Source organism: Tympanuchus pallidicinctus, unplaced genomic scaffold (assembly GCF_026119805.1).
Source record: "Tympanuchus pallidicinctus isolate F22 unplaced genomic scaffold, pur_lepc_1.0 scaffold14, whole genome shotgun sequence".
NCBI lineage: Eukaryota > Metazoa > Chordata > Aves > Galliformes > Phasianidae > Tympanuchus > Tympanuchus pallidicinctus.
The window spans coordinates 10,884,514-10,910,000 of NW_026294659.1; the positions used below are offsets into that span (position 1 = coordinate 10,884,514).

The following is a 25,487-nucleotide window of genomic DNA, read 5'->3' on the forward strand; positions in this document are numbered from 1 at the left end:
TTTCTTGTTTTGTTTGCTTTTATGTGTTTTTTTTGGGTTGTTGTCTTGTAATGGGTGGTCAGCAGGGACTCTGAACACGAGCAGGCTATTTTGACAAATGAACCTATATTGTGTTTTGGGAATTATCGTTGCTTGCTTTTCAAGTATTGCAGGTACATTCTGTGCTCAGTGACAAAACCCTTAGAGTAATGAGAAATTAATTTTTCATGTTCTCAAATATCTGCCTTTTAATAGAAACACTGATCCTGTCTTACCACTCTTTAGAAATTTTACCTCTATTTATAGATAAAGGAGCTATCTTAGGAGTTTGCTGCAGGCTGATTCTTTTATCTTGCCTAAAAACCATCAATTGAAATACAATTTTAGTTTTTAAAATTATTTTCCTAATTATTCTCATTTATTAGTAATGTTAAGACACTGTGCTTACATTAGGGTAAGGAAAAAGCTTCTAAAGAAATAGAATTTATTGGGAAAATGTACATGAATGCATAAATGTGCATGAAACAGTAAAAAAAAAATACTGATTCGAACGAACAGCTCGAAGTACGTATTTATAGTTGTAGCTATATGCCATCTCTTGTTCAATTGATTTTATTTCTCTATATTTATATCTTTATGAATTATTTTTTAGATACTGGAGGTATTTTATGTAAACATCTAAGTGTTACAGACATTGTTATCTCTTTTTCTCAATAAAAAAATGAAAGAGTATTTATAAAATTGGAAATTTGTTTTAAAGGCTTCAAGTGGTGTTTTACAGCCTTCGTATTTTTAACACCTGCTTAGATTAGTAATTTTTTAAACATGTTACACTGAATCCTTACATATTCACCTCCACATAATAAAAAGTTTTATAGTCAGAATACATGTATTTATGGAAAAGTTTCATTCCTTATGTATGATCTTATCTCTGTAATTGTAGCAGAAACTAATCGGGTGTTTAGGACTAAGACATCAGACAAATGAAAAGCTTTGGCTATTGTAAGACGGTTGCCTAGACGTTCAAATGCTTTACTGAAAAAGCATTTTGTGGGAAGCAAGGTGAAATTAGACAAAAGATTTTCCTGGGAGACCTCATTGTGGGTTTTCTTTACTTGAAGGTAGCTTATGAGCAGGAGATAGACTGATTTTTTGCATTAATAGTGATAGGACAAGAATAAATGGATTTAAACTAGAAGAGGAGAGATTTAGGGTAGGTGTTAGGCAGAAATTCTTTCCCCAGAGGGCAGTGAAGCGCTGGCACAGCTGCCCAGAGAAGTTGTGGTGCCCCATCCTTGGAGGCTCAAGGCCAGGTTGGATGGGGCTCTGGGCAGCCTGAGCTGGTGGGGGGCAGCCCTGCACACAACAGGGGTTGGGGTGGGTGGGCTGTGAGGTCCCTACAATCCAGAGTGTTAATTCTATGATTCTGGGGTTCTGTGATTTTATTTTATTGCATTAAATGGATGAAAACAGCAACTAGGAATTATATTATTCTCTAAGGCTTTGGAGTTTGTGTGTATGTATGATGGAGAGGCAGTTTTTAACACAGTGTGTCACTAATCCAGCTGCAGTAGAGTAACCATTGCAACTTACTTTGATGGTGCATCACAGCGTATTGCCCACAGCGTGCTTTGTTTTGTTCTCTCTATTAGTGTTGTTTGGATTTTTAAGTAATTTTACAGTTCTTTTATAACAGAACTGTAGAAATATTATGATTAAAAAAAGGAGGAAATGCTGAAATGTAATTATTATGGTATAAGACATCTTCTGTCACTGGGGGTGGGGGGAATGATACAAACCATGAGAAAAGAAATAGTTGACTTGATGTTAAGCACTGAAAATAATGGATATTGATACTGGGACACTTGCATGGTCTGTGCACCTTCTCTTCGTGAGTGCAGTCGTTCATGTTTCCAGGATTATCTGTAACCAAAAGGATAGCTGGAGAGCAGAGATGGCCATGTGCTTTCATGCCAGCTGGGGTGCCTGGATGGCCTGTAGGCAGCTGTGGGCTGAGGGTGCTGGCGGTACAGCAGTGAGAGCAAGATGCCAGGCAGCCCCAGCCGTGCTGGCGACCCGTGGGCTCTAAGGCCTGGATGTCTGAATGTGAGTGGTGTGCACATGATAAAACACACAGCCAGCATGCACGAAAAATGTAGTAAGTGCTGTGCTGTGTAAGGTACTGGTCAGTAAATTCCAATGCAGCCTTCTTTGTTAGTGAAGATACAGCTTCAGTAATGTTCTGTTTGAAGAACTTCTTCTGTGTGTGTTGCTGTTTGTGTCGCTGTTACGTGGTTGGTGTAGGGAACCTGCTTTGGCAGGGGGGTTGGACTCGATGATCTCTGGAGGTCCCTTCCAACCCCTACAGTTCTGTGATTCTGTATATCTCTCACCTTCATCCTTCTGTCCTCAAGCAGTTCCTTTCTGCCCTGTCTGTGTAACAGTTTTTGTCAGTGCCTGAATGTTAGACAGAAGTCCCAGTGTGCTTGTGCTCTGTAAACCTTCGTCGTCCAAGACGAGGTCCTCCTGAGCTCCCCAGCCCCGTGCAGACAAGCAGCGAGCCGAGGCAGCAGCGCATTAGCGCGTCCTCTCCTGACCTTCTCCCCAGGCTCCAGCCAGGCCTGGCAAATGGAGGCCTGGCACGCTGCCACAGCTGATTATGCAAGGCTTTCCGCGTCCTACTTAGCTGAACAAAGGCTGCTCTGAGCGACCTAGGAATCGCACCTAGGTCACATAGGCAGAAAAAGCCATCTCTTGACAGAGTTATACTGAGTCATGATGGAGCTTTCCTTCGTGGTAAGTCTGTGAGAACTGTCAGGTTTCAAACGATGGCTTGCCTTGCTTACTAAATAGATGCAGAGCTGAGTGTTGCTCAGCTTGTTGATGCCCTTCTAGAGAGCTGGAGGGTTTAGAATCGCTGCTCTGAAGTCTGACTCAATATAAACAAAAAAGCAGTAAAAATCATACTAGAGGAGGAAAATGCATTGGTTGTTTATTGATGAAACAACACAAGTGTGGGGACTTGTGTCTCTTGCCTCTGAAATTGTGAAGGATGAGTGTGCTAGGAGAAATATATTTAATTATAGCTGTGAAAACATATAAAGTTACTTAAATCCTTGCCAGGTTGTTTTCTACTAGACCTTTCATCAGTTAAGTTTACATGCAATCCACTGTACCTCTGCTCCTTGAAGAGGTTACCTTCGCAATTGTTTCTACAATCAGGCACATCAAGGGCTCCAGAGGAGACAGAATAGATTGTAGATAATTGGGCAATTACAGATGACTCCAAATCAAGGTATATTGTGACTTCGGCTGCAGCCCTTGAGGAGAGACTGTTACTTTTTAACATTCAGAACACTGCCTTCTAGGTAAATCCTCTTACTCTGCATTTGAATTTCTATAGACTGCTGTCTGCCTTGAGGTATTGTATGTCGTCTCTGAACTGCAGCGGCCTCTCCTGCATAATAACTATTTCACACAGCAGTAGCCAGCTTCAGTGCTGCAATATTTGAGAGAGGTGCAGATGTTTGCTAGCTGCTTCTGTTTGTTGCAGAGATGGAAGTTGGAAATTATTACTATTTTTAATTTTTTTGATGCTGGCAATTGGAATTAGTGGACCTGCTTTTTGCTGATGAGCTTTATGTGTTAGAGTGCATGCTTTTTTTGAATGTTTTTGGATACTTACCAGGGGGTTATGGATTATTTATCCAGCAAGAGGTGTAGGTTTGCTTGTTTATGTGCATTTCAAAGCTTTTTGGTTTGAGAGGTTCTGTGTTTCTGTGTATTGCTTTGCTGTTTAGGGCAGATGGTTTATTATTCTGTAGTTACATGCTTCAGATTATCAATTTTCTTGGTTTTTTGTTGTTTTTTTTTTTTTTTTTGTGGCATAGTAAACAGTGCTAGCAGAAATTTTCTACATGGAGAAAAATTTTCATAATATGGATTTTGAAATTTGAAATACAGTGTGGTGGAAGTAAGAAGTTAATTTTTTAGGAGGCATTGGTGAGAATAATCCTGCTTTTTGCTGTGCAGCACTGATTTTACTGGCATATTTAAATATTAAAATGGTTAGATTTCTGTGTACGGTTGCTTGCTTTCTGCCGGTGAGTCTCACTGCAATAGCCCTACTGCAAAGCTACTGCAGAACGATTGTCAATCGATTCTTTTTGGATCTGCTGATTTTTTATAATAGCATCGCTAGGTGAGAACAAATCTGTTCCTTTCTGCTTTATCTTTTCATATTAATTGTTAATGACAGTACAAGCTTACACATCTGTGCAAAATGGGTTTTGAATCATTTAGATTGGCGTACTCAGTGTACAGGCCAAAGTATATAGATCTATGTTGTTAGGTTATTTTTCTGGTTAGGAAAGCTGCAATATAATGTAGAGCATTTTATTTTTATTTAGTCTTCTTTTTTTTCTTTTTTTTTTTCTTTTTTTTTTTTTTGAGTTGCTTGCTTAGTAGAATCACTATGGTAACAGACTAAAGGATGTCCCTGAGGCACACAAGCAGCATTGCAATGTAAGTGATGGGAGGTTTTAAGTTCTCTCCTACTGCTCAACACTAGGAAAAAGAAACCAAAAAAAAAGCAAGCAAGACAGAGAAATAAGCTAGTATTTAACATTTCTAAGCTATTAAATTTATGCTAAGGTTAAAAAGTTATTTTGCAAGTAATGTATATTATTGTTTTCTGTACTCTTGTGAATTATGTTGCTAGAATTTTCATAAAAATTTGTAAATTTCGGTTATTCAACTTGAGTTTGTTTAATTTTCTAAAAGCTGCTATATATTACAAATGGTATTGATGTAAGTCAGTGAGGAGATTATGCCACTATATGCCTCAGCTAATGGGGAACTTCTTTCTTATACTGTGCTGTGGACAATATATTTATCTAATATATGTATTTTTTCTGTTAAAAATATCTATTTAGAAATTTGGTGGTCTGGTAAACTCTTGTAAGTCTTTGAGATGTGTATTACATAGGCATAATATACATGGTAGTATTGTGAGCATAAGGAAAGTTGCATAGTGTCTAAATGCTTTGAGTATGACAATATGAAAAACAAGCTGCATATGCATCCACTATGAATGCATTTTTCTTTCTTCCCAGCTACTGACAAGCTCCTGATGCCTCCTTGTTGGGCATCCTGCACACTGGGAGCTATATGGTCAATTCCATGCTAGCTGGATAAAATATACCGAAATGTCAGTAACAATTTGTGCATTAGAAGCCATCCAATATTGTATTTTACAGATAGCTGTATCTGTTGTATTTTATGTGTTGTCTCCCAGGTTTCTGTCTTCTAGGCCTTAATTTGCAGTGAATGAGTTTATTCATCCAAATTCTGTGCTGCATGTAGGAATTTTCTGTGAATTTTTGGAAAAGTGCATTGGCACTTGAGTTGGTATGCCTGGTGTATCCATTTTAACACACTGGGTTGTAGCTGTAAATAGTGGTCACTGAGTCGACATGACACTTGTTAAAGGATTGGTCACATCCAGGCCTTCTTGTAGATAAATTTTACTGCACTGCTGTATTCTTCTTTATGGAAGACTGAAAAGCTTATCTGAGAATTTTAGATCAGGAAGATGTTTTAAAACGTATTTTTCATATCTTGAAGAAACAGTGTTTAATTGCTATTGTCTTAACACCTGGAGGGGAGATAGTGCAAGAACTAATGAACTTGTGAACTCAATTTTTAAACGTAAAGATACTCATTGTAAGTGTTTTTTGATAAGATTAATTCTTAAAAAGGAAGACACAAAAATACAGCAAAAGCAACCAACCTTTAAATCACTTCCTTACTTGTTTACAGGAAAAGTATTCTGTTTTTTTGTATAGACAAATTTACACTTCGTATGCTGGTCTGCATGAGACTATGAGCTAATAGTGTAACGGCCTTCTTAAGAAAACTTGTTCTTCCAATTTTGACCATTGATACAGTCATTCGTCCAGTTGCTGTCTGTTTAATCATTTTGTGGAGATGCCTCTTGCAAACGTGCATTACTAGAAGCATTGCTATATGTTTACAAAAAATTTTTACTTTCCTCTAGCAAACACTCTTGAACAGAAATTGAAGATTACTTTCTTTAAGACAAATGGTAAAATATAGTATTTATTCTTAAGTAGGAAATGGATTTTTTCTTAGTAATTTGCCAAAGAAGGAGTCTTACATTGTTTGAAAATCAATTCATCCTTGTTTTTTCAGCATTTTCAGTTAGCTTTGATTGACTGCAACCCCTGCACTTTGTCTAACGCTGAAAGTAAGTAACTTTTTAAGTATTTCCATTTGTTTTGTTTCAGTTTTTTTTTTTTTTTTTTCTTACAGCTGTAACTGTTTTCAGTGAAAAGAGTCAAAACAGAAAGATAGAGAAAATACTGAGAGGGAGACTACAAAACCTGTTGTTTTAAATGGAGACAGATATTCCAGTGGAATTGTGGATTGCTTTAATAAATTAAATAAGTGAAAACAGAGACTTGCTGTATTAACTGCTCTGAAGACTTGAGTTCTAGAGGCAACTTGGTATTTGAATTTTTGCTTATTTATTTATAAATATAGTGCCTGTGTCATGGCACACATTTAATAGTCATTCTATCCAGGTGCCTCTGTATCCAGGTACCACAAATTTGCAAATACGTCTTTTTTTCAGCAGTCACCTCAGCATCATTCTAAAGTTCAGTATTGGCTTTACACTGATGAAATTTAAAAAGAAAAAAAAAAAGAAAAAAATTGATTTCTTAGGTGCCATTATATATTAGCCAGTACTTTAGCACTTTCATCTTTTAGCATGATTTGATCTGTCATGCACATTATATTCTGTAGGTTGTTACAGATTGTGCTCCATATATTTGTTTGTAATGAGTGAAATCATATGCAAGAATAAATGTATTTTTCTGCATTACATGGAATCTATCAGAATCACAAGGCAGATAGTAGTGCAGAATGTTGTTTCTTCTTGAACTTTCATGGTGTACTTGGTGTTGAGCCTAAGTTGCCTCCTTAGACTGGCTTCAGAAGCATTAGATAAAGTATTCAGAAGCATTTTTCTGTTTAATTCCAAGTTGGATTGAATTTGAGTATTCTGTCAGCAAGGGTAGATAAAGAAGTTTTCTTTACATGGGTGAAACTGCTGGTTGCTTCAGTATTAAGGAGCCAGCTGTGCTACAGAGTCCTTTGCAAGGCTATGTCACTTATCAGGAGCAGGCAGAGTAATTTTCTAAAATTATTTGCAGAATTCTTACTAGGTCAGTAGATTTTGATTGTTTTCTACCAGCCATATCATTGCTTATTGTATTTCATGCTCTTTCCTATTATTTCTCACTGACTTTATCAGTTTTCAGCTCTGAATTTTTGTAAGGCTCTCCTCACACTTCCCCTGCCTTCACCTGTGCTCCGAGATTTATGTAGAGGTGCAGCTCCCTGTAAGGGCTACTTTGCCCTTGTAGTGTTGCATTCAGTGCACAGCAAACAAAGGAGGAAAGAGTGAAGAGGAATGAAAGATACTTTGTCAGGTTCTCCAGTACTGCTTAGTGGAGGGACAGCTGTGCATCCTCACCTGAGATGTCAGATGCTTTGGCAGAAATGCATGAGATAGCCTTAATCCAGCCTCTTCTAATCCTAAAGTAGGCCATGTGAGTAACAGCATTACAACGACAGTCTTCCTGGCAGAAGTGATTGAGTCCTACGGACATCTTCCTTTTATTTAGGGACTTGCTAATGCAACACCTCTAATTTCTTTCTCCTCTATGACATGGCTTTCTTTTGTAGCTTCACTATGAAAGAGGTTTGCTATGAGGGAGGAAAAAAAAAAAAAGACTTTTTAGAGAGCTCCCTGAGACAAAAGAAGGGGTTCTCTTTCATCAGTGCAGAAGGAAGTTAGATGATATGGTGAACATAATGGATGTGTTATGTGCCCTTTAGAAAGGGACACAAAAAGTTTATTAAAATTTTAGATGATGCATTTCATTATGATCTGTTTTCTGACATGCAGTAGGGTACCTTCTTTTATACTTCTTTTATAGTGAAGGACAAAGCAATACACAAGCAGATCTTTTCCCTTCCTTCATGACTCGGAGAGAAACCCTGGACATCTGAATTACCTAAAACCTGTTGTGCCATAGCATTGAGAAAGATAGTTCTGTGTGATTGAAATCAGTTGAGCTTGGTTTAAACAGAGATGTTATCTTATTTATTTCTAATTTCCTTATGTACAGAAACTATTACTTGTCATTGTGCATCTTTGCTTAGGGATTATATTACTAACTATCCTGAAATGTTAATGAACTTTGCATTTCAGAATGCACATAAAATTCATGGTCTGCCTTTCTGTGTTTTGTTTTCAGTCTTGATACTTTTCTAGAAAACACATTTTCTGGCAATTCTATTATATTAAATGCAAAATATCAATACAAACATACTTTTTTGTGTTGTTAGAATGTAGTTAGTTCTCTGCTTAGCACTGATAAATTTCAAAAGAGTTTATTTCTGACTTGAGGAAAATGTATTCTTGATGTCATTCATTACATCTAATAATTTTGATTTTTCACTCTTACAGTTCAGTTTCACATCGCCCACTTATATGAAATCCAGGTAAGCTTTAGGCTCCTTTTTATAAAGTGTGATGAAGTTTCTAACTGATGATATAATCAGTCTGTGGCATTCAGCTGAGTACGGATGCTTTTGTGAATTGAAGTTAGGCTCAAGTCCTAATATTATGCACGAGGATTGTCCTGCTGAAATGGGGTGGCTATTTTAGTAAACATATGTTCACTAGTCTCCCAATTAGTATGCAATAAACTGCAACATAACTTTGGCTAACAAATGGATTTTTTAATACATACATATAAATGTAAAAAATGCATAGTTTCTCAATTCATACATATTCATATTGTTTCTCACATTCATGCACACAAAGTTGTCCAGGTGCATGTATATATTATATATAAATATAAAAAATATAGAGTCTCTCAATTCATACGTATCCGTGTTGTTCCTCACATTCACACTCAAAAAGATGCCTGGGTGCTTTTACAGTATATTTAACATGAAATTTTCAAATTTAACTAGACATATGTGACAGAAGCCTGTGAGATCTGAGGACAATGGGACATAATGCTGTGTTATTATTCTATGTCAAATCCTACTGCAGTTTTTTAGATGAATCTTTTGGGAAATTATAGAACACTCACTGAGCTTCCAGGGTATAAATAAATTAAAACCAAGCAGCTATGGAAACAGCTATTGTGTATTTGTAACTCGACTGGTCATATGATTGTAGATTGTATACTCTCTTGTCATGGTTATATGTATAATATGACTGAAGAAGAGATGTGACAGGAAAACAAAAACTGTTGTAAATGAAACAGATGACAGACGAATTCTACATTTTCAGTCATTTGAAAAGTAACTTGATAAGTAAGTGCTGTCTTCTGATGGCACAGTGAAAAATGACATTATGTAGGCAATTATTTATAAATAGAAGTTAAAAACATGTTGAATGAGATATTTTCTTTTGACTGCTTTTGGTGCAGTAGAACTTTTGAATTTATGTAACTGTAGGACAAATAGAAATCTCCTGTCCCAAACCACCATTAAGAAACTTCCTGGATTTTTGTGACTCTGACACGTCAGAGAGGTTTTTGGTTTCCTTTTGAGCACTGGATCACATCTGACAAGTTCATGTAAACAAAACATGCTATACATGTTGGTCCTTTTGACCTGCTAAAAGGAAGCAGAAAGTTGAAAATCTCAGATCACCATGCCAAGTGCCTTATATAATACTGTGGCCTATATCTCAAATGCTTTCTAACTGGCAGTTGCAGGCAACAGGAACTTTTAATACAAGCCAGAAACAAAAAGCACATACTGCTTTTACACTCCATTTGCCTCACAGTTCTCTTTAATGGGTATCTTCTTGTTTGGAATTTGAGAAACTTTGAGCCACAAGGGGTCTTGATTTGATTTGAGTATTACCTTTGATACAGCAAAGAGACACTTTTAGAAGAGGGGCTGGGCTTCTGTTTCTTCTGACAGACACAGAGCTACAGTTTCGTGAACCCCCTCATACATATGAAAATGAGCTCGTCTTTAATAATGTGTCAGAAAGTTCATTCATTCTGAACAAGACAGTAGTCTAGGGTTGATAAGAGGTAGTGGTGTTTTTTCTTGGTTTTAATGCTTGTTTCTACTACTTGATCTGTGGCCATGTGAGTACTTCCACAGTAGTTAGGTTATCAGCTGAAGTTCCTAAAGAAAGATGATGTTTTTTTTCCCAACCCACGTTGCTTAAGATTGTTTCTAATACAGCCAAACTCAAGGGCATGTATTTGAATTGAATACCTAAATAAAAACAAATGTAAACATTATGACAGTTTTCTGTAGTACTTTAAGACAAATATGTAGGCAGATTTCTAAAGGGTAAATAATACAATAAATAACAAAAGCAAATATTATTCTAGGTCTAGAAAACATACCGTATTCTAATAGATCTTTCTGAATCATTCCAAGCATGCAAACATCTTTTTCGAAGTGGAGATATTAGTCACTAGTATTTATCTATTTAACATCCAGATTGCTGCCCCTGCTGTCACACTGCAAGAGGGGAACTTCTGTTCATTTGCCTATTTTTCATAGTCATTAACTACAAATTTTGTTCCCAAAGCTAAATTTAAAGTTCTTTCCTGATTGTTTTAATTTTGCTAGCCATGGATATTTTATTTATTTATATTGTTTGTTTTCTTGCCAGTTGTCTACATTTCATGAACACCAATTAAAAACCTTTTCTACCAACTTCCCTTTGTTCCATTTGAAAGTATGTAATTGCCGCTTTAATTTTCTTCCTGACTAGATTAAGGTTTTAAAATCAACAAAGTTGTCTTTTGTGATTGTGGGATCTCAAGAACCTAATAGCATTTAACTTCTAATAAACACTTGGGTTGTTTACAATCTCCTCCTTGACTGTCCCTTTTAAAACACCACTAGACAGTACTGTGCTCTCTTTGCATATAAGAAATATAACTAAGTCATGACAATTTGCATTTAGGTGGCCCTTTTTATTTTAGTAGGTTCTTCATCTGCCTGTCAGAATGAGGTCTAATGTTGAGTTACCTGAAAGCATATTTTTTTCTCTAACAAATGTGTAGAATTTTTAGAAAATGACAAAAAAAAATCCGCCAACAACCCAATAAAAAAAAAGAACAACAAAAAACAGCAGCCCTCAGCCTTTATACTTTATACAGTTACGTGGGAGAGAAGTAGAGGAATTGAGCATTTAAAATAAGTTCACAGTTAAACAATTATTGCTAGGGTAACATGAGGAGAAACAGTGACGACACAATTACCAAAAATGAAAAACAAAAAAGTCAAGACTGCTTAACATTTGATGTGCACAAAACAAAAGCTCTTACTGTTCCAAAAGTCAGAAAAGACCACAATTCTAACTTGGAAATGTGTTTTCTGTTTCAAGGTCTATATGGGAGTTAAGAATTGAATGTTTCCATGCTCTAAGCACATTTAAACTATATGGCAAACAATAAGATAGCGTATCTTGATTCTTGAGGCATAATCTGCGGATTTGTTTTAATTCTACATATGGTGGTACTCTTACCAGTAGAGTAAATAAGCCATTCTAATATAACAAAAAAGGGAGAGAGGCTAAAGGATACCAGCCACCAGTTTCTGATTATCTTCTTTTTTGTTGCAAATTTCCTGGGAGTCATTTGAGTAGGTTTTTTTCAAATGTCAACTCACAGTCAAGCATTCCTCTTAAAAGAAACATGTTCATTTTAGTATAAGAAGTATAATGCATGCGTGAGGAGCTGACCAAATTGAATAATTTACAAATTTTCCTTGACTATTTTAAGTATTCAATTTATATTAAATACTATATTTTATGAAAGTTATTCTCTTACCATATATATATATCACTTATGAAAGCTTTCATATGCACTGTATGCAAAAAAAAAGTTCTAGATTTTTTTGTCAATGTGTTTGTGTGCTGTCAGTGCTGTGAAATCATTGCTATTGGTGATCTATTGTGAGGTTTATGATTAATCAATTTACTTTTTTCCTTTCGCAGAGAAAGTATCACTCTGCAAAGGAAGCTTATGAACAACTTTTGCAGATCGAAAACCTTCCTGCACAAGTAAAAGCAACTGTCTTACAGCAGTTAGGTATGTAAAATCAACTTTTATTTTTCTGTGTGTTTCTTTTTTTCCATCTTTGCCTTCAACAGTGTTTTTTTAAGGCTCCAATTGAATCCAAGTGAATCTGAAATACTGAGGATCATATTTGAGATTTTAACTCAAAATAGAATGCATAACAGTAGATAATTAAGCAAATAAGAGAGAAGGGAAATACTATAACTAAACTCATAAAATTAAAAAGCTCTTAGATTTACTACGGTAGTTGCAGTGTGGATTTGGGGCAGTGAGAGAGTGATCTTTCAGAGCAAGAGTGTGGTAGTTAAAATTCTCTGTTCTTTCAATTCTGCCTCTGAGAACATCCCTTCAATTGCCAGACTTAAGTGCAGTAAACCAAAATACTTCTTTCTGTTGCAGAATAGAATAACCCTGCAAGTGAAAAATCTACCTTTCTACTTAATTTTAAGTGCTTAATGAAAACATACTCCTGTAACTATAAGTTTATTACTCTATAAAAGAGAAGAAACCACATCAAATGGAAAAAAACATTACCGTTTAAAATTTGTCATCTTCCACATTTACAGAAAGCTGATAAATCATTTGTAGTCAAAAAATTCCATGGAGTGGGTAGAATAAATTGCATTTTTCCTATTTACCTCACGAAAATATTTCCAGAATATCTTGCTAAAGTTATTCAAATGCTGCAAATTCTTCATTCACTTTCTCCATGTTCTCCATCTAATTTATTATTCTAAGTATTAATTTAGCCTGCTTGTGCCCATCATTTTCTTTTTGTTTTTCCTTCATACAGTGGTCATTTAATTCAAATGAGTAATTGGCAGTAAGTCACAGCCACAGTAATTTCTCTTCCGTAACACAGGTTGTGTATGCTTTTGGGGCAGGCTGATTTGTTTAGTTTTTAGTTTTTCTGTGTGAAACCACAAATGACACTGCAGGTATCTAGGTGGTGTCAGATGGAAATGTTCCTTACATTTCAGTATCCCCTTCGGTTATTGTTTGTTTGTTTTTTAATTTGGTACTACTTAACTTAGTATAAATTGTAAGCAATATCATTCATATAGGCTACACAAAGGATCGGCAGAACACAGATTGCCCAAAATAGGTGACCAGTGCTCTTTCAAGTCTTTCTGACACATGCTGCTATGTTAGAAGCAAAAGCGTGACCATCTTTATAAAATCATACCACAGGTTGCTGTGCTACCAATAGGAGCAGTGTCTGAGAATTGTCTGCTGTCTGAAAACTGAATTAGCTTCCCCTATTTAATCAGCGTAGGTCACTTAATTGTGGTAGTTGGGATAGCTTGTATGTCGAGAAGGAGGCAGTGCTCTTAACTAGAATGTTCACAAAATAATACCATTTCTTTTGCTCCTCACTATTAGCGGTGCTATTAATCAGAGTATGGTGTTTATGGCAGGTTAGTATCTAGCAGCTCATTATAAAACACCTCCTTGGGAAGCATAGTCTGGGTGGTACACTGCTGCTTAAAAAAAGAATACGAGGCCTACTCCAAAAATAGTGCCTCCTGTTTTATGATGTTGGCACATGATGTCAGAGACAGATGTTGGTGGTGTGGCAGTAGAGGTTGAACCTCCCCTCCAGTATCCCATTATATGTTATTGCCATGTGACAGATGGCAGCAGAGGGGCACTCTGACACAGTGGCGTCTGACATGGAAGTGCGTATGAAGCAGTGTGTAATTGAATTCCTTCCTGCTGAAAAAAAATTGCTTCTGTTGACATTCATTAACACTTGCTGAAAATTGATGGTGGCCAACAGTGGATGTGAGCACAGCGAGGCAGTGGGTGGTGTGTTTCAGCAGTGGTGACAGCGACAGTGGGTCACTTCCAGTGGTGCAGCTTTTTATGAGTGTGGCATGCAGCTCTTGTTCATAACTGACAAATATGCATAGCCAAAGGTGGTGACTGTTGAAAAGAAGTGTTTTGTAGCTAAGAATTTGCTCTATCAAATAGTGTTATTGTACTCTTTGTATTTGATGTAGTTTCCATGGAAATCAGGCATTACTTCCAGAGCAACCGATGTAGGAAATACCTGCCATCTACCAGAATGCTATTAGCAAACAACAATCAAAATATATTTCTAGATCAGATTCTTTTTTTTTTTTTTTCCACTCCCAACGGGAAAATTATTTTGGCATGAAAATACCTTGTGTTCATTTTTCTTAACTAATTAATGTTTACTGAGCATGAATTGAAATTTAGGCAAATTCAGATATTGTGTGAGAGAATTACTAAAACCTTCACTCTCATTGCTATTTTCCAAAACAGATCATTGTGGAGGAAAACCTTGTGATTCTCTGAGAAATATGTATGTGTTTGAGCTGATGTGTACTAATTAGTTCTGATAGATTAACAGGAAGATCTGTGCAGTTGAATAAGAACAGTTTGTTTCATGGTTTTTACTGCATTTAATTTGCTTTCCAGACAATAATTCTTTTCACCACTTTGCCTAAAATTGCATTAAATAAGGGCCGCTATGCCGGATGAGACTGAAGATCTAATCTGTCCCAGTATTCTTTCTCCAGTTTTAATGAGCAGTTGCATAATCTGGAGTGTAGAACAGTGTTAGCATCTGCCCCAGGCTTCCTAAAGCACTCTCGCAAAGACTTTTGTTGGGGGCATTTCTAGGTGATGTGTCTGTAATTGGGTGAGACATCATGAGATTCTGAAATGGGGAACAGGCTCAAAAACAGAGTCTTCAGAGATCGGGACGATGTTTATCAAGGAAGCAGCAGTTGCCATAAATACAACATGAGAGTGATTGATAAGCATAAAACCGACTAAAACATGAGCCAGGCTTGAACATGCTTTTGCTAAAGAAACATGGTGATTTGTTACGAATTAGATGAAAAAAAAAAAACAACCTGGAAAAGAGCCTGGAACATGGACAAAATTAGCATTTTTGATTATAATGTTGAAAATGTCCCCAAAGTAGGAGAGTATGTTGTGAGAGCTAGTTGACAATTAGAATTAGCTCTTGCAAAGCAGAGACCGCATGGCTTACCAGTTTCCTTTACTTGTGCTGTTCTAGAAGAAAACTTTGTTCTCTCTTGACTTCTACCTTTTTCACTTTCCTACATGTTAAGATAAAATCAGAAAGCAACCCTTGGTTCAGCACTGAAAGTAGATAGGGATTTCTAGTTCTCTTTTCTGTCTCCTAGAAATAGATTCTTCTTATCAGTGAACCTCAGAGAAGATCTGAAGATACAGCGTGTTATCTGTCAGTTTGGAAAGATTCTGATAAAGCATAAAATAGGCATCACCACACAACACTTCTGAAGATTCAGGAAATTGTTTAATATCTGTTTTTTACCATGTTTATACTCTCTGAACTCCTACTTTCATTTCACTCAGGCTTTGCCTGCCACTGCACCCAATATTTTATCTTTCCTGTACAGTTATGTAGGTTGTATTCAAATAAGCACCCTCACATAAGCCTTGTTTCTTAAAGCACAAGTATTTCCTATGTGCTTCAGGACTTCAGTGACTTGGGATTTTAATCAAAATCATAGCTTGTTGTTAACATAAGTTACTGTGTTTTTTTTGTTTTTTTTCTGGCGGGTAGGGTTTTGACTTGGTCCATCTTCAGACAAGATAAAGTACTCTTCTGTCAGCACTGTAACTACTTGACTCTTAACACAGTATTTCTTGCAGTCGGTGAATTATTCAAACTTATGCTTCTCAACACAGTTTCCAAGTGGAAACTTGGAAACTTCTTCAAACACTTCAGGCAAACATTGTTCAGTAGACTCGATTTTTTCCTAGATTGCCTTTTTTTTTTAAGCTTGTAAGTTTGTCTTCCTTTGCAAAAGTGTCACTGTGGCTGCTGTGAGTCCATGGGATTAAATGTATGTATATATAACTCAAATAGATCAGGTAGAGTAAGTTACTTAAGGTATAGTCCAATCAGAATGAAGTAAAGCTGCAAATACTCATCGGTTCTGTTCTCAGCCTTGTTTACTGGAGTCTGGCATTTCTGATGAAGTGGGCAGACTGTTCTTTAAATGATATTATATGTTTATGTAGTTAGACTGATTCTTAAAGGATAAGCTTAGGGTGCAGAAGTATAGTTGATGTAGGTTTTACATGAACACTGAGAGCAGATGTTTGTGCAGCTCTATATAACAAAAACCTTATGCAAATCTTGGATGTTATATGAAACTGATACAGTGTTTCACGAGGGATCATTTTTGACCAGGACACTATAAAAACATAGAGACAGTCTGCTCTCATACTTTACAATTTATGAATATTAGATGAAAGGCAAGAGGCTGTTAAGACAAGTACATGGAAATTAAGCAAACATCAAGACATAATTGACCGATGGACCAGTGTAGTATGTAGAGATTTCATCAAGCTAGCTGCCTGTAGAAAAGAATTTCCTTTTACTCACAGGCAGCAGTGAGATGATTTTGTGAGCACTTCCAGAGATACCATCACCTAGGCATAGAGGCACATGGGGAGAAGCCTGAGAAGATGACGAAGGTGCTTTATTTGAAATGGTAACCAAGCCTTACGTCATTGCTGAAACAGAGATGCACTTTGATAGCTTGTAAAAGACTATATGAAGGCAAGGACTGAGAGACCATTAAAGTCTGGATAAATAATTTGCCTAACGCAGTGAGAAAAGAGAAGGCACGTGAAAATATATTCTGTGATTATGTGAGAAAACACAATCATTTTTTCAGAAGAATTTGATATGTAGGTGAGTCAAAAAGAGGGGATGTTGTAGCAAGGTAGACATAATGACAAAGTATGAAAAACTGAGATGGAATGATGGCAATTCTTAATAATGCATTACTGGGGAACAGTGCAAATACAGACACGAGAGTTAGAAAGAAAAGGTAAAATGAACTTAATATACAGATGATGGATGTGTGTTACAGGGAAGATGAGGGCATGAGAGGTGCCAACATTCAGAGGAGGAAAGAGTTAATATTTTCAGATTAACTTTTTATTGAATATTGAATATTGAGTGGTTCATAGTTATGCTACTAACCTTGTAGTAAACAAGAATGTTTTTAAGGCATGTGAAAGCAATTTTGAATGTAGGTCCTGTAGTTTTAGTATAGAATTTCAAAAGGAAGTTTTTTAAGTTTCTTTCATAACAATTTGTGTAACTGTTAGTATTGTTTGATATTCATATTTTCATAGAGGGACCAAAGCTGTCAATATTCTGCTGCACCAGAGCATTAAGTGATGTTTGAGAATTTCACTTCTGCCATCTGTGGATTTTTCTTGTAGGCTGGATGCATCACACCGTGGATCAGCTTGGAGACAAGGCAACCAAGGAAAGTTATGCTATACAGTATCTCCAGAAATCTCTAGAAGCGGATCCAAATTCTGGTCAATCCTGGTATTTCCTTGGAAGGTGAGAAATGACTTTGTAGACTTTGTGTTTGTAATTATTTTTTGAGGATATTATTATGAGTTATCTTTTATGTTCTTTGTAGCTTTTAGAGAAAAAATGAAAGGAGAAGATGTTTGTATATAGTAAAGTCCTGATTTTCTGGAAAGCTGTGAAGTTATTTAGAATGGTTATAGATTACAAGTTGAAATGAAATATGTTACCTAAGTGGTCCTCTTTTTGTTTTTTTTGTTTTGTTTTTGTTTGTTTGTTTTGTAGTTCAATTTACAGCTTTATAGTAATGCTAATCTGCCTTACCTGCTTTTACTTGTTTCATTATTTTCTCTTTATTTTCTTAAAATCTCCCTCTAGTTTCAAACAGTTTCAGCACTAAAGTACAAGCGCGTCGATCTGCTGACAGAATAGTTTACAACTAGATATTAAGCCAAGATAAATCAAGTGGATCCTTTCTAATTTCTACTTAAGTATTATATTGATCTTCAATCATGCACGGTAGTTTTCCTGTGAAAATTAGCTTTATCGAAGATGTAAAATCATGTCAATTTAAAGACTCTTCTTAGTCTCCATTTTTTTACAAATAGGTGCTTTAAACAAGCCATCAGTAACTTTGGAAATAATCAGGCTTTGGAGAATAGCAGTCTAACTTATCTTCTATGTGGTTGAAAGCTTTGATGTCAATTTAAGCACATGAACTGGTCAGTTCTGTGGAGAAGTAGATTAAATAGAAATTATGCAAAAATGAAATTAGTATAGTAACCTCAGTATCTTCCAGCTTACTTTCCTGTAAGTTCTTGTCATACCTAACTAGACATACTACTGTTTCTGTCACCCTGATTTTATTCCTGCTGCTCTTTTTTGAGCAAGAGTCTTAAACTAGCAGGCTAAGGGAGAAGTGCGAGCAGTGGGGACAGAGAGCTGGAGTGGGAAGAAAAGGTAAAAGGAGCCAGGGATCATCTGGCTTGTTTTGTCATCCCTTTGGCTAAAACCTGTTCTTTTCCTCTCTAATCCCAGTCCACACAGATAGAGCCAGTTGTGTTCTTACACAACAGCAGGACAAAGGCAAGGCTCAGTGGAGTGCATGTGCTCTTCCTGTACCTAAGCTTTAGTTTGTTGGAGTGATACCTAGGACTATACAAACAAGATAGGGGAATGGAGGAAATAGAGGAATAGGAAGTGTAGTGGAAGTATCCCTTATATTATACAGGGGAGGAGCAGAACAAAACATTTCTGTACCTACTTCTTGCAATCAGTACATTAACAGGAGATTTGTAAGTTTACAGGGCTGTGCATTCACTCTTCCTCTTTTTCCCTCCCAGTATATCTCCTTGTGTTACTCTTTCCTCTGCTGGTTCTCCAAATTAGATAACATGGTTTAAAGTTTAAAAACTCCACCTCATTTCCCTGTTTTAAAGTTTCTTGGGTGCTTGATGTTAGTGTTATCCTAATTGGAATCTGTGTGTATCTGTTAAGCAGACAGATTTAAATATGTCTGTTGGAACGTGGGCTAAATTCTGGATAAAATGATATCCTGAAACATTGTATGGAGACGTGACTTATTTATTAGAATGAGTACCACTAGATAATATTGCATTTCCTAATAAGCCTTAAGAATACACAGAAGAGTGTAGCATATTTGAATCTCACCTGTACTGTTCTGGACTTTTTTAAAAAATAGAATAAACTTTGTTATTGATGTGCTTTGAAACTTGTCAGTTCTTTTTCCAAGAGGGAAACTTATTGGAAACAATGTAAGGCAAAGCTATTGTAGTTAAAATCAATTGCATGTGTTTTTTTTTCATATTTTATTTATTTGAAGTTTTTATTTTAAAAAGTAGATGCTATTCCCTGCAGAATAATGGTAGTTCTCTTTCAAGGTTTGATAGTTCTGCTTACAGTGCCTAGGAAACCAATGAAGTTGTAGTATATACATAATATTCAAGTAATAAAATTTGGAAAAACTCCAGACAAGGAAGATTTTTACTGCTTTCTGTACATGGTTAAACTAATTGGTTTGTTGTTCCTTATTTGAAAACTTTGAGATATGAGTTATGCATATAAAAAATTTCCAAGACCGCCCTGACTGAATTGGTCATTATCTCTTAATAGAAATCAAATAATCCTGAAGCACTAATTGCAGAATATGAAATTTTATTGTATTAGATTTCATGAAATAAGTATCTTAATGGATTTTTTTTTAATGTTGACTGGAGCTGAATATTGTTCTTACTGACCGATGTCTATCTTAAGTGGAACAAAGGTAGATCTTCAAACTATAGCATGACTTCTGCTTTCACTGCAAATACATTAAGTTAGGGTTTAAACAGCATTTCTCTGCTTCTCAAATGAAGAATTAGTAATGCATGTTGATTAACAAGTTTGAGTCTACTTGTGCCCAGCATTGAAAAGCAGCAAATGTTTTGGATTCATCTAGATGAGTATGTATTTGTACGACTTAACATTTATCAGACCAGTATTTGTAAGCCATCATCACTGATTACCTTCTATAAATATTACCAAAAGTCTTTTTTTCTTCTCCCAGGTGCTATTCAAGTATTGGGAAAGTTCAGGATGCCTTTATATCTTATAGGCAATCTATTGATAAATCAGAAGCAAGTGCAGATACATGGTGTTCTATAGGGTAAGGATGAAACAGGGTAATGCAGTGATATAATTCAATGCTAATGCATATATATGATTGAAGAATATTAGCTTTTTAAAACTTTTGTGCTCTCAAATGTTTTGTAATTTTTTTATTTCTACCTTTATGTTGTTACATTTGTCTAATTTGAAGTTTAAATTATAATTTTACATGCTTTTTCCATTTCTAAAATACTGAATATGCTGTGTATACAAACTTTGCATGTCAAGATTTTATAAATATGGGGTGTTTTTTTTTTGCTTATTACTGTGATTTATGTAATGACAAAGTTTATTAAGGGCTTTGGGATGAATGTTTGTATTTGACTTCATTGTACTTTGACTTTGTTATTAATTCTCAACTTCACAAATCTTTCTATTCAGTGTGCTGTATCAACAGCAAAATCAGCCTATGGATGCTTTACAGGCCTATATCTGTGCTGTACAATTAGACCATGGCCATGCTGCAGCCTGGATGGACCTAGGCACACTCTATGAGTCCTGCAACCAGCCTCAGGATGCCATTAAATGCTACTTAAATGCAACTAGGAGCAAAAATTGTAGTAATACCTCTGCACTTGCAGCACGGATAAAGTATTTACAGGTAAAGCTAAAGTTTTAAGACGTGGGAAATATTCATCCATATACATACCAGAGGGGAGGGTAGAAGTAACACACAGATTTAACTTACAATCATTTGTGGTGTGTATAACTTGTTTTCATATGTATTGTAAGCATATCATAGCCTGTAATATTTTATTTCTTCATTTTTAAGTGGAATTTAATTACATATAGACCCTATTTTACGTATTTAATCAGTGCATACTGTTTTACATCACTTTTTTTTCTTTGTATTGTCTACATTTTTAAGTTCTCATAACATAGAGAGAGAACACACACGTGCTATCTTTCACTCTTGTTTGCAATTTCAGAAAAAAAAAAAGAATTATGAGACCTGTGAATCTAGAGCTCATCTTTGTTCTGATTCTCACAAAGGTTTATATTCTGGTTACCCTCTTTATACTTAGCACCTTTCTAAAGCCCCAAATTTTAAATCTATCCTCTTCTTTAAAACATAATTAGCTACAGCATATAGGAAGATTTCATGGACTTGCTCTTACTAAAGTAGGCTTGTGTTAAATTTGCTTTTTACATAATTTTTCCTAGGCTCAGTTGTGTAACCTTCCACAAGGTAGTCTACAGAATAAAACTAAATTACTTCCTAGTATTGAGGAGGCATGGAGCCTACCAATCCCCGCAGAGCTTACCTCCAGGCAGGGTGCCATGAACACAGCACAGCAGGTGAGAAGTTGGGTTATGTTCTGCAGGTGCCCAGCTTTAAGGGTTCTTTACAATCTGTAGTGGTCAAGCTTATTTTGTTGAGTGCAGGACTGGCTTTTATTAATAAAAAGCCTTTGATTTATTTGCAAAGGTATACTAGATCAAGAAGCAGCTCCCTACAATATGGGAGAAAGATGGGGGTACCAATTTAGAACCTTTGTGGATTTTCATGATTTTAAAAATTTCATCTTAAATAGAATGCTGCAGTGGTTTAATAATCCCTTGAAAGGTACACATTCCTCCATTGATGACCATATGGAAACTGATTTTTCAGTTTTTGAGACCATCTTCAAAATATCTGCTCAGCCCTTTTAAAATATGTGGGCTGTTAAAATATGTAGTTTAAAGGAAAGAATTAAGAATATATAGAACCATATTTTTGTCTTCTGTGATTCTTAGGCTTGTAAACCTCATCATCCAAATACTGAACCTGTACTAGGCCTCACTCAAACACCAATTTCACAGCAATCCTTGCCACTACACATGATTCCTTCTAGCCAAGTAGATGACCTGACCAGTCCTGCCAAGAGGAAAAGAACATCTAGTCCAACAAAGGTATATATTCTGATGAACTAAAGAGCCCCCTCCCAAAATTATATGGAAATATGCATTGAAGTGATGCAGCATGCACACAATTTGTGCCGTGAATTTCAATCCTTTGGCATCAAGGTGGGGAATGTTTTTAGATAAAGAAAATTTTTCAGTGATGTGTTTAGTAAGGAGGTTACAGTTGTGGTAGTGTGTAAGGGCAATACAGACCAGCAGTGTACTATACTATAGTTATAGTTGTGTATGTGGAAAAGTACAGTCATAGTCTGGTGATGGATAAGAGAGGGAGACAACCATATCATCCTGTCTACAGCCTTTGCTTATATTTAGAATTCAAGTGTTTCATCATCATGTAGTGATGTTACGGTAGATAAAATTACCCGGTTCTAACAGCAGTGTACCTTTAAGTTAATTGCATAATTTTATTTGATTGTTTCTCATTATGGTATTAGATATCACTTATTTTACATCTAACTACTATGATGTTATATGGGAATGGTAGAACAAGTCTTGGCATGCATTAGTATGTTCTCTGTGTAAAAAGACTAGTTCTTTCATAAGATAAAATCCAGATGTGAAAAAATGATACTGACCATTTGATAGTCAAGAATTTTAACATAATGTTTTCTCTCAGAATACTTCAGATGTTTGGAGCAGTGGCCATACAGTGTCACACCCTCCTGTACAACAACAAATTCATTCTTGGTGCTTGACACCACAGAAATTACAGGTAAGTACGTTGAAGGTCTTGAAGCTTTGATTTATTTTTTGTTAGTTTCTTTCTTCTAAGAAAAAAATACTTTTGACTCACATTTCTGAAATTAAATGGGAAACAATACAAATTCTTTTAATATTGATGAATGCTGTGTGGAATATATAAGATTAGCTGTATAATAAAATAGATTCGATCATTAGTAGAAATTGAATGCTTATCTTGTTTGAATTGTATAATTTAAGTAGGAGCATACAGTAATGCCACTTATTATGTTGTTTTAAAGATAGATATGCAAATTGTAACACTTGCAAGGCAAGTGTATTTTGCTACTTGTTTTAGCATGGAGAGTATTGAAGAAGTGAAAATATTGTGGCATCCTCTTTTTCTTATGAGCTATCTTATTGTATCAAATTACATAAACTCACACATTGTACAAAATGGGATTAATCAAATGAAAGTTGGTACCACTTTTCTGTATTACACATCATTTAACATTTTTTATATGAAATACTAGATTTTGTTTTTGAAATCTTGTTTCAGGTCTTTTTTGTGATGATGCTTTTGTCATGTCTTCAGTTCATTAGAACTTGCAGTGAGATTCAGCAGGAATTCCACATTTTGAAAATCAGGCTTAGCTAGAAACCCTCGCCCGTGTATCATAGATACTATTTTCGATACAAGGAAACATAGAAGAGAATATAGTGCAGAAACAGAAGGCTCCTTGAGCAGTATTCCCTGTAACTTGCAAAATAGCTCTTTGGCTGTTTCTTTGTATGAAAGATGTTACTTGCTGATAGACTGAAGGTGTGTGGAGGGTAGTTTAAAAGGGATGCAAAGATCAGGTTTTGGGTAACAAATACTTAAATTTTAGTTGTAAATTACTTCAGGGTCGTGTCTTCAGATACTTCTTTCCACAGTTAAATTGCACAGTATTCTGAATGTTGTGTATTTTCTTGAGAAGTTTTCAAGTGTGGCTGTAAGACTGAATTTACTTCATACTGAGCATTATTTTAACTATAAAATAATAGAATAGTACGAAAATGTTAAAACATAAATAATGATAATGGGAATTCTGAATTAATGTAGTTTTATGTTAATGTAGTTTTCTTAACAGTACCAGTTCTCTTAATTTTAACGAAGCGGTGATGAGATATGCTCTAATAGTTCTGAAGATCTCTTTACTTTTAATAACAGCTAATAAAGTTTGGTTACAGACTTTAGTTTATGGAAAGATGTTTTAGTCTGCAGCAGAAGTCTTGATCTTGTCTTTAGCTTTGCAAGTTTTGTTTTAGCTGTGCAAGACTCATCTTCCTGGATAATTTTCAGTAATGTATGCAAGAAGGTCATTAAAAATTGCATACATTTGTGATGATTCTAACCTATACTGGTTGATTTTTTTCAGCACTTGGAACAGCTACGTGCAAACCGAAATAATTTAAATCCAGCACAGAAACTTATGCTGGAGCAGCTGGAGAGTCAGTTTGTCTTGATGCAGCAACACCAGCAAGTGAGAACAAAAATATTTTTCTGTTCTACAAAACTTTTATTGATGATGGCATCTGTTGTGTTTCTTGAATTTTTAAGGTTTTGTACAGAGGTCTCATGCCCTTGGTGATATTACGTTGTCATCTTTTTCATACAAAGTTTAAGTGTGATTTACTTGTGAAAGTTAATGGTTTTAGCTGTGTTTTGTTATAGGGGTACCAGATAGCATAAAACATTTCAAGCTACATTTTCAAACTGAAGTGAGTGAATGCATGTAAAAGCAGTATGAGTTGAAAAACACTTACTTGCAGTAAGCCATATCACAGCTTTTTCTCTCATGCTTTCATTATTCACTTCTCTCTCTCTTAGTGTCCAACTTTAGCAGTATAATGCTAACAGTCAAACTGAAGAGCCTAGAAGAAAGGTGTGCCAATAGCTTTACCTTAAAATTCACTCAGCGCGTTTGTGAGCATGACAGTCATCTTACTTCTCAAATGCAAGTGGCAAGGTGTCAAAATCAGTATACAGTTGAAATTGAAAAGTGCAATATAAAATACACAAGCCTAATATGATCTTCTTAAATTTTGTAGCCTTAAGTTCTATAGCTAACATCGTTGTGCTTTGTTCATCCTCCATTAGATGAGACAAACAGGAGTTGCACAGGTACGATCTACTGGAATTCCTAATGGGCCAACAGCTGATTCATCACTGCCTACAAACTCTGTCTCTGGTCAGCAGCCACAGGTTGCTCTAACCAGAGTGCCTAATGTCGCTCAGCGTGGAATCCGTCCGGCCTGCCCTGGGCAGCCTATGGCTAATGGACCCTTTCCAGCAGGCCCCATTCCCTGCAGCACAGCAAGAACGCTGAGTAGTACAGACACTATTTTGATAGGCAATAATCACATAACAGAAAGTGGAAGTAATGGAAACGTGCCTTACCTGCAGCAAAACGCACTCTCTCTACCTCATAACCGCACAAACCTGACCAGCAGCGCAGAGGAGCCGTGGAAAAACCAACTATCTAACTCCACTCAGGTATACTATCTCAGTTTACTAACATAGCATTCTCAATAGGAAGGCTTAGTAAGCAAGCCACCATTTGAATTCTCCCATTTGTCAGCACGCTTTTTCTTTTTTCTGCAGTTGATGATATACATGCAAATAAAACAGACTAAGCTTAAGTCTGCCTGTTACATTTTGTTTAAAGCATATGCACTGAATTAACTAC

General features: G+C 35.9%; 1 protein-coding gene across 16 annotated transcripts in view; it reads left to right on the forward strand.

Annotated features, from left to right (window-relative positions):
- Window positions 1-25,487, forward strand: part of KDM6A (lysine demethylase 6A) — a 148,608-nt gene that overhangs the window by 82,122 nt on the left and 40,999 nt on the right. For 4 of the 16 annotated variants that reach the window (XM_052674216.1, XM_052674218.1, XM_052674219.1 and 1 more), the window contains exons 7-18: window positions 6,193-6,247; window positions 8,540-8,574; window positions 10,730-10,795; window positions 12,062-12,155; window positions 17,409-17,535; window positions 20,072-20,170; window positions 20,554-20,773; window positions 21,337-21,471; window positions 21,910-22,065; window positions 22,694-22,789; window positions 24,177-24,281; window positions 24,899-25,294. In XM_052674216.1, the coding sequence (XP_052530176.1) occupies window positions 6,193-6,247; window positions 8,540-8,574; window positions 10,730-10,795; window positions 12,062-12,155; window positions 17,409-17,535; window positions 20,072-20,170; window positions 20,554-20,773; window positions 21,337-21,471; window positions 21,910-22,065; window positions 22,694-22,789; window positions 24,177-24,281; window positions 24,899-25,294 (1,584 nt within the window). The remainder of the gene's footprint in view (window positions 1-6,192; window positions 6,248-8,539; window positions 8,575-10,729; window positions 10,796-12,061; window positions 12,156-17,408; window positions 17,536-20,071; window positions 20,171-20,553; window positions 20,774-21,336; window positions 21,472-21,909; window positions 22,066-22,693; window positions 22,790-24,176; window positions 24,282-24,898; window positions 25,295-25,487) is intronic. The other 12 variants (XM_052674217.1, XM_052674223.1, XM_052674227.1 and 9 more) reach the window with 7 other exon arrangements.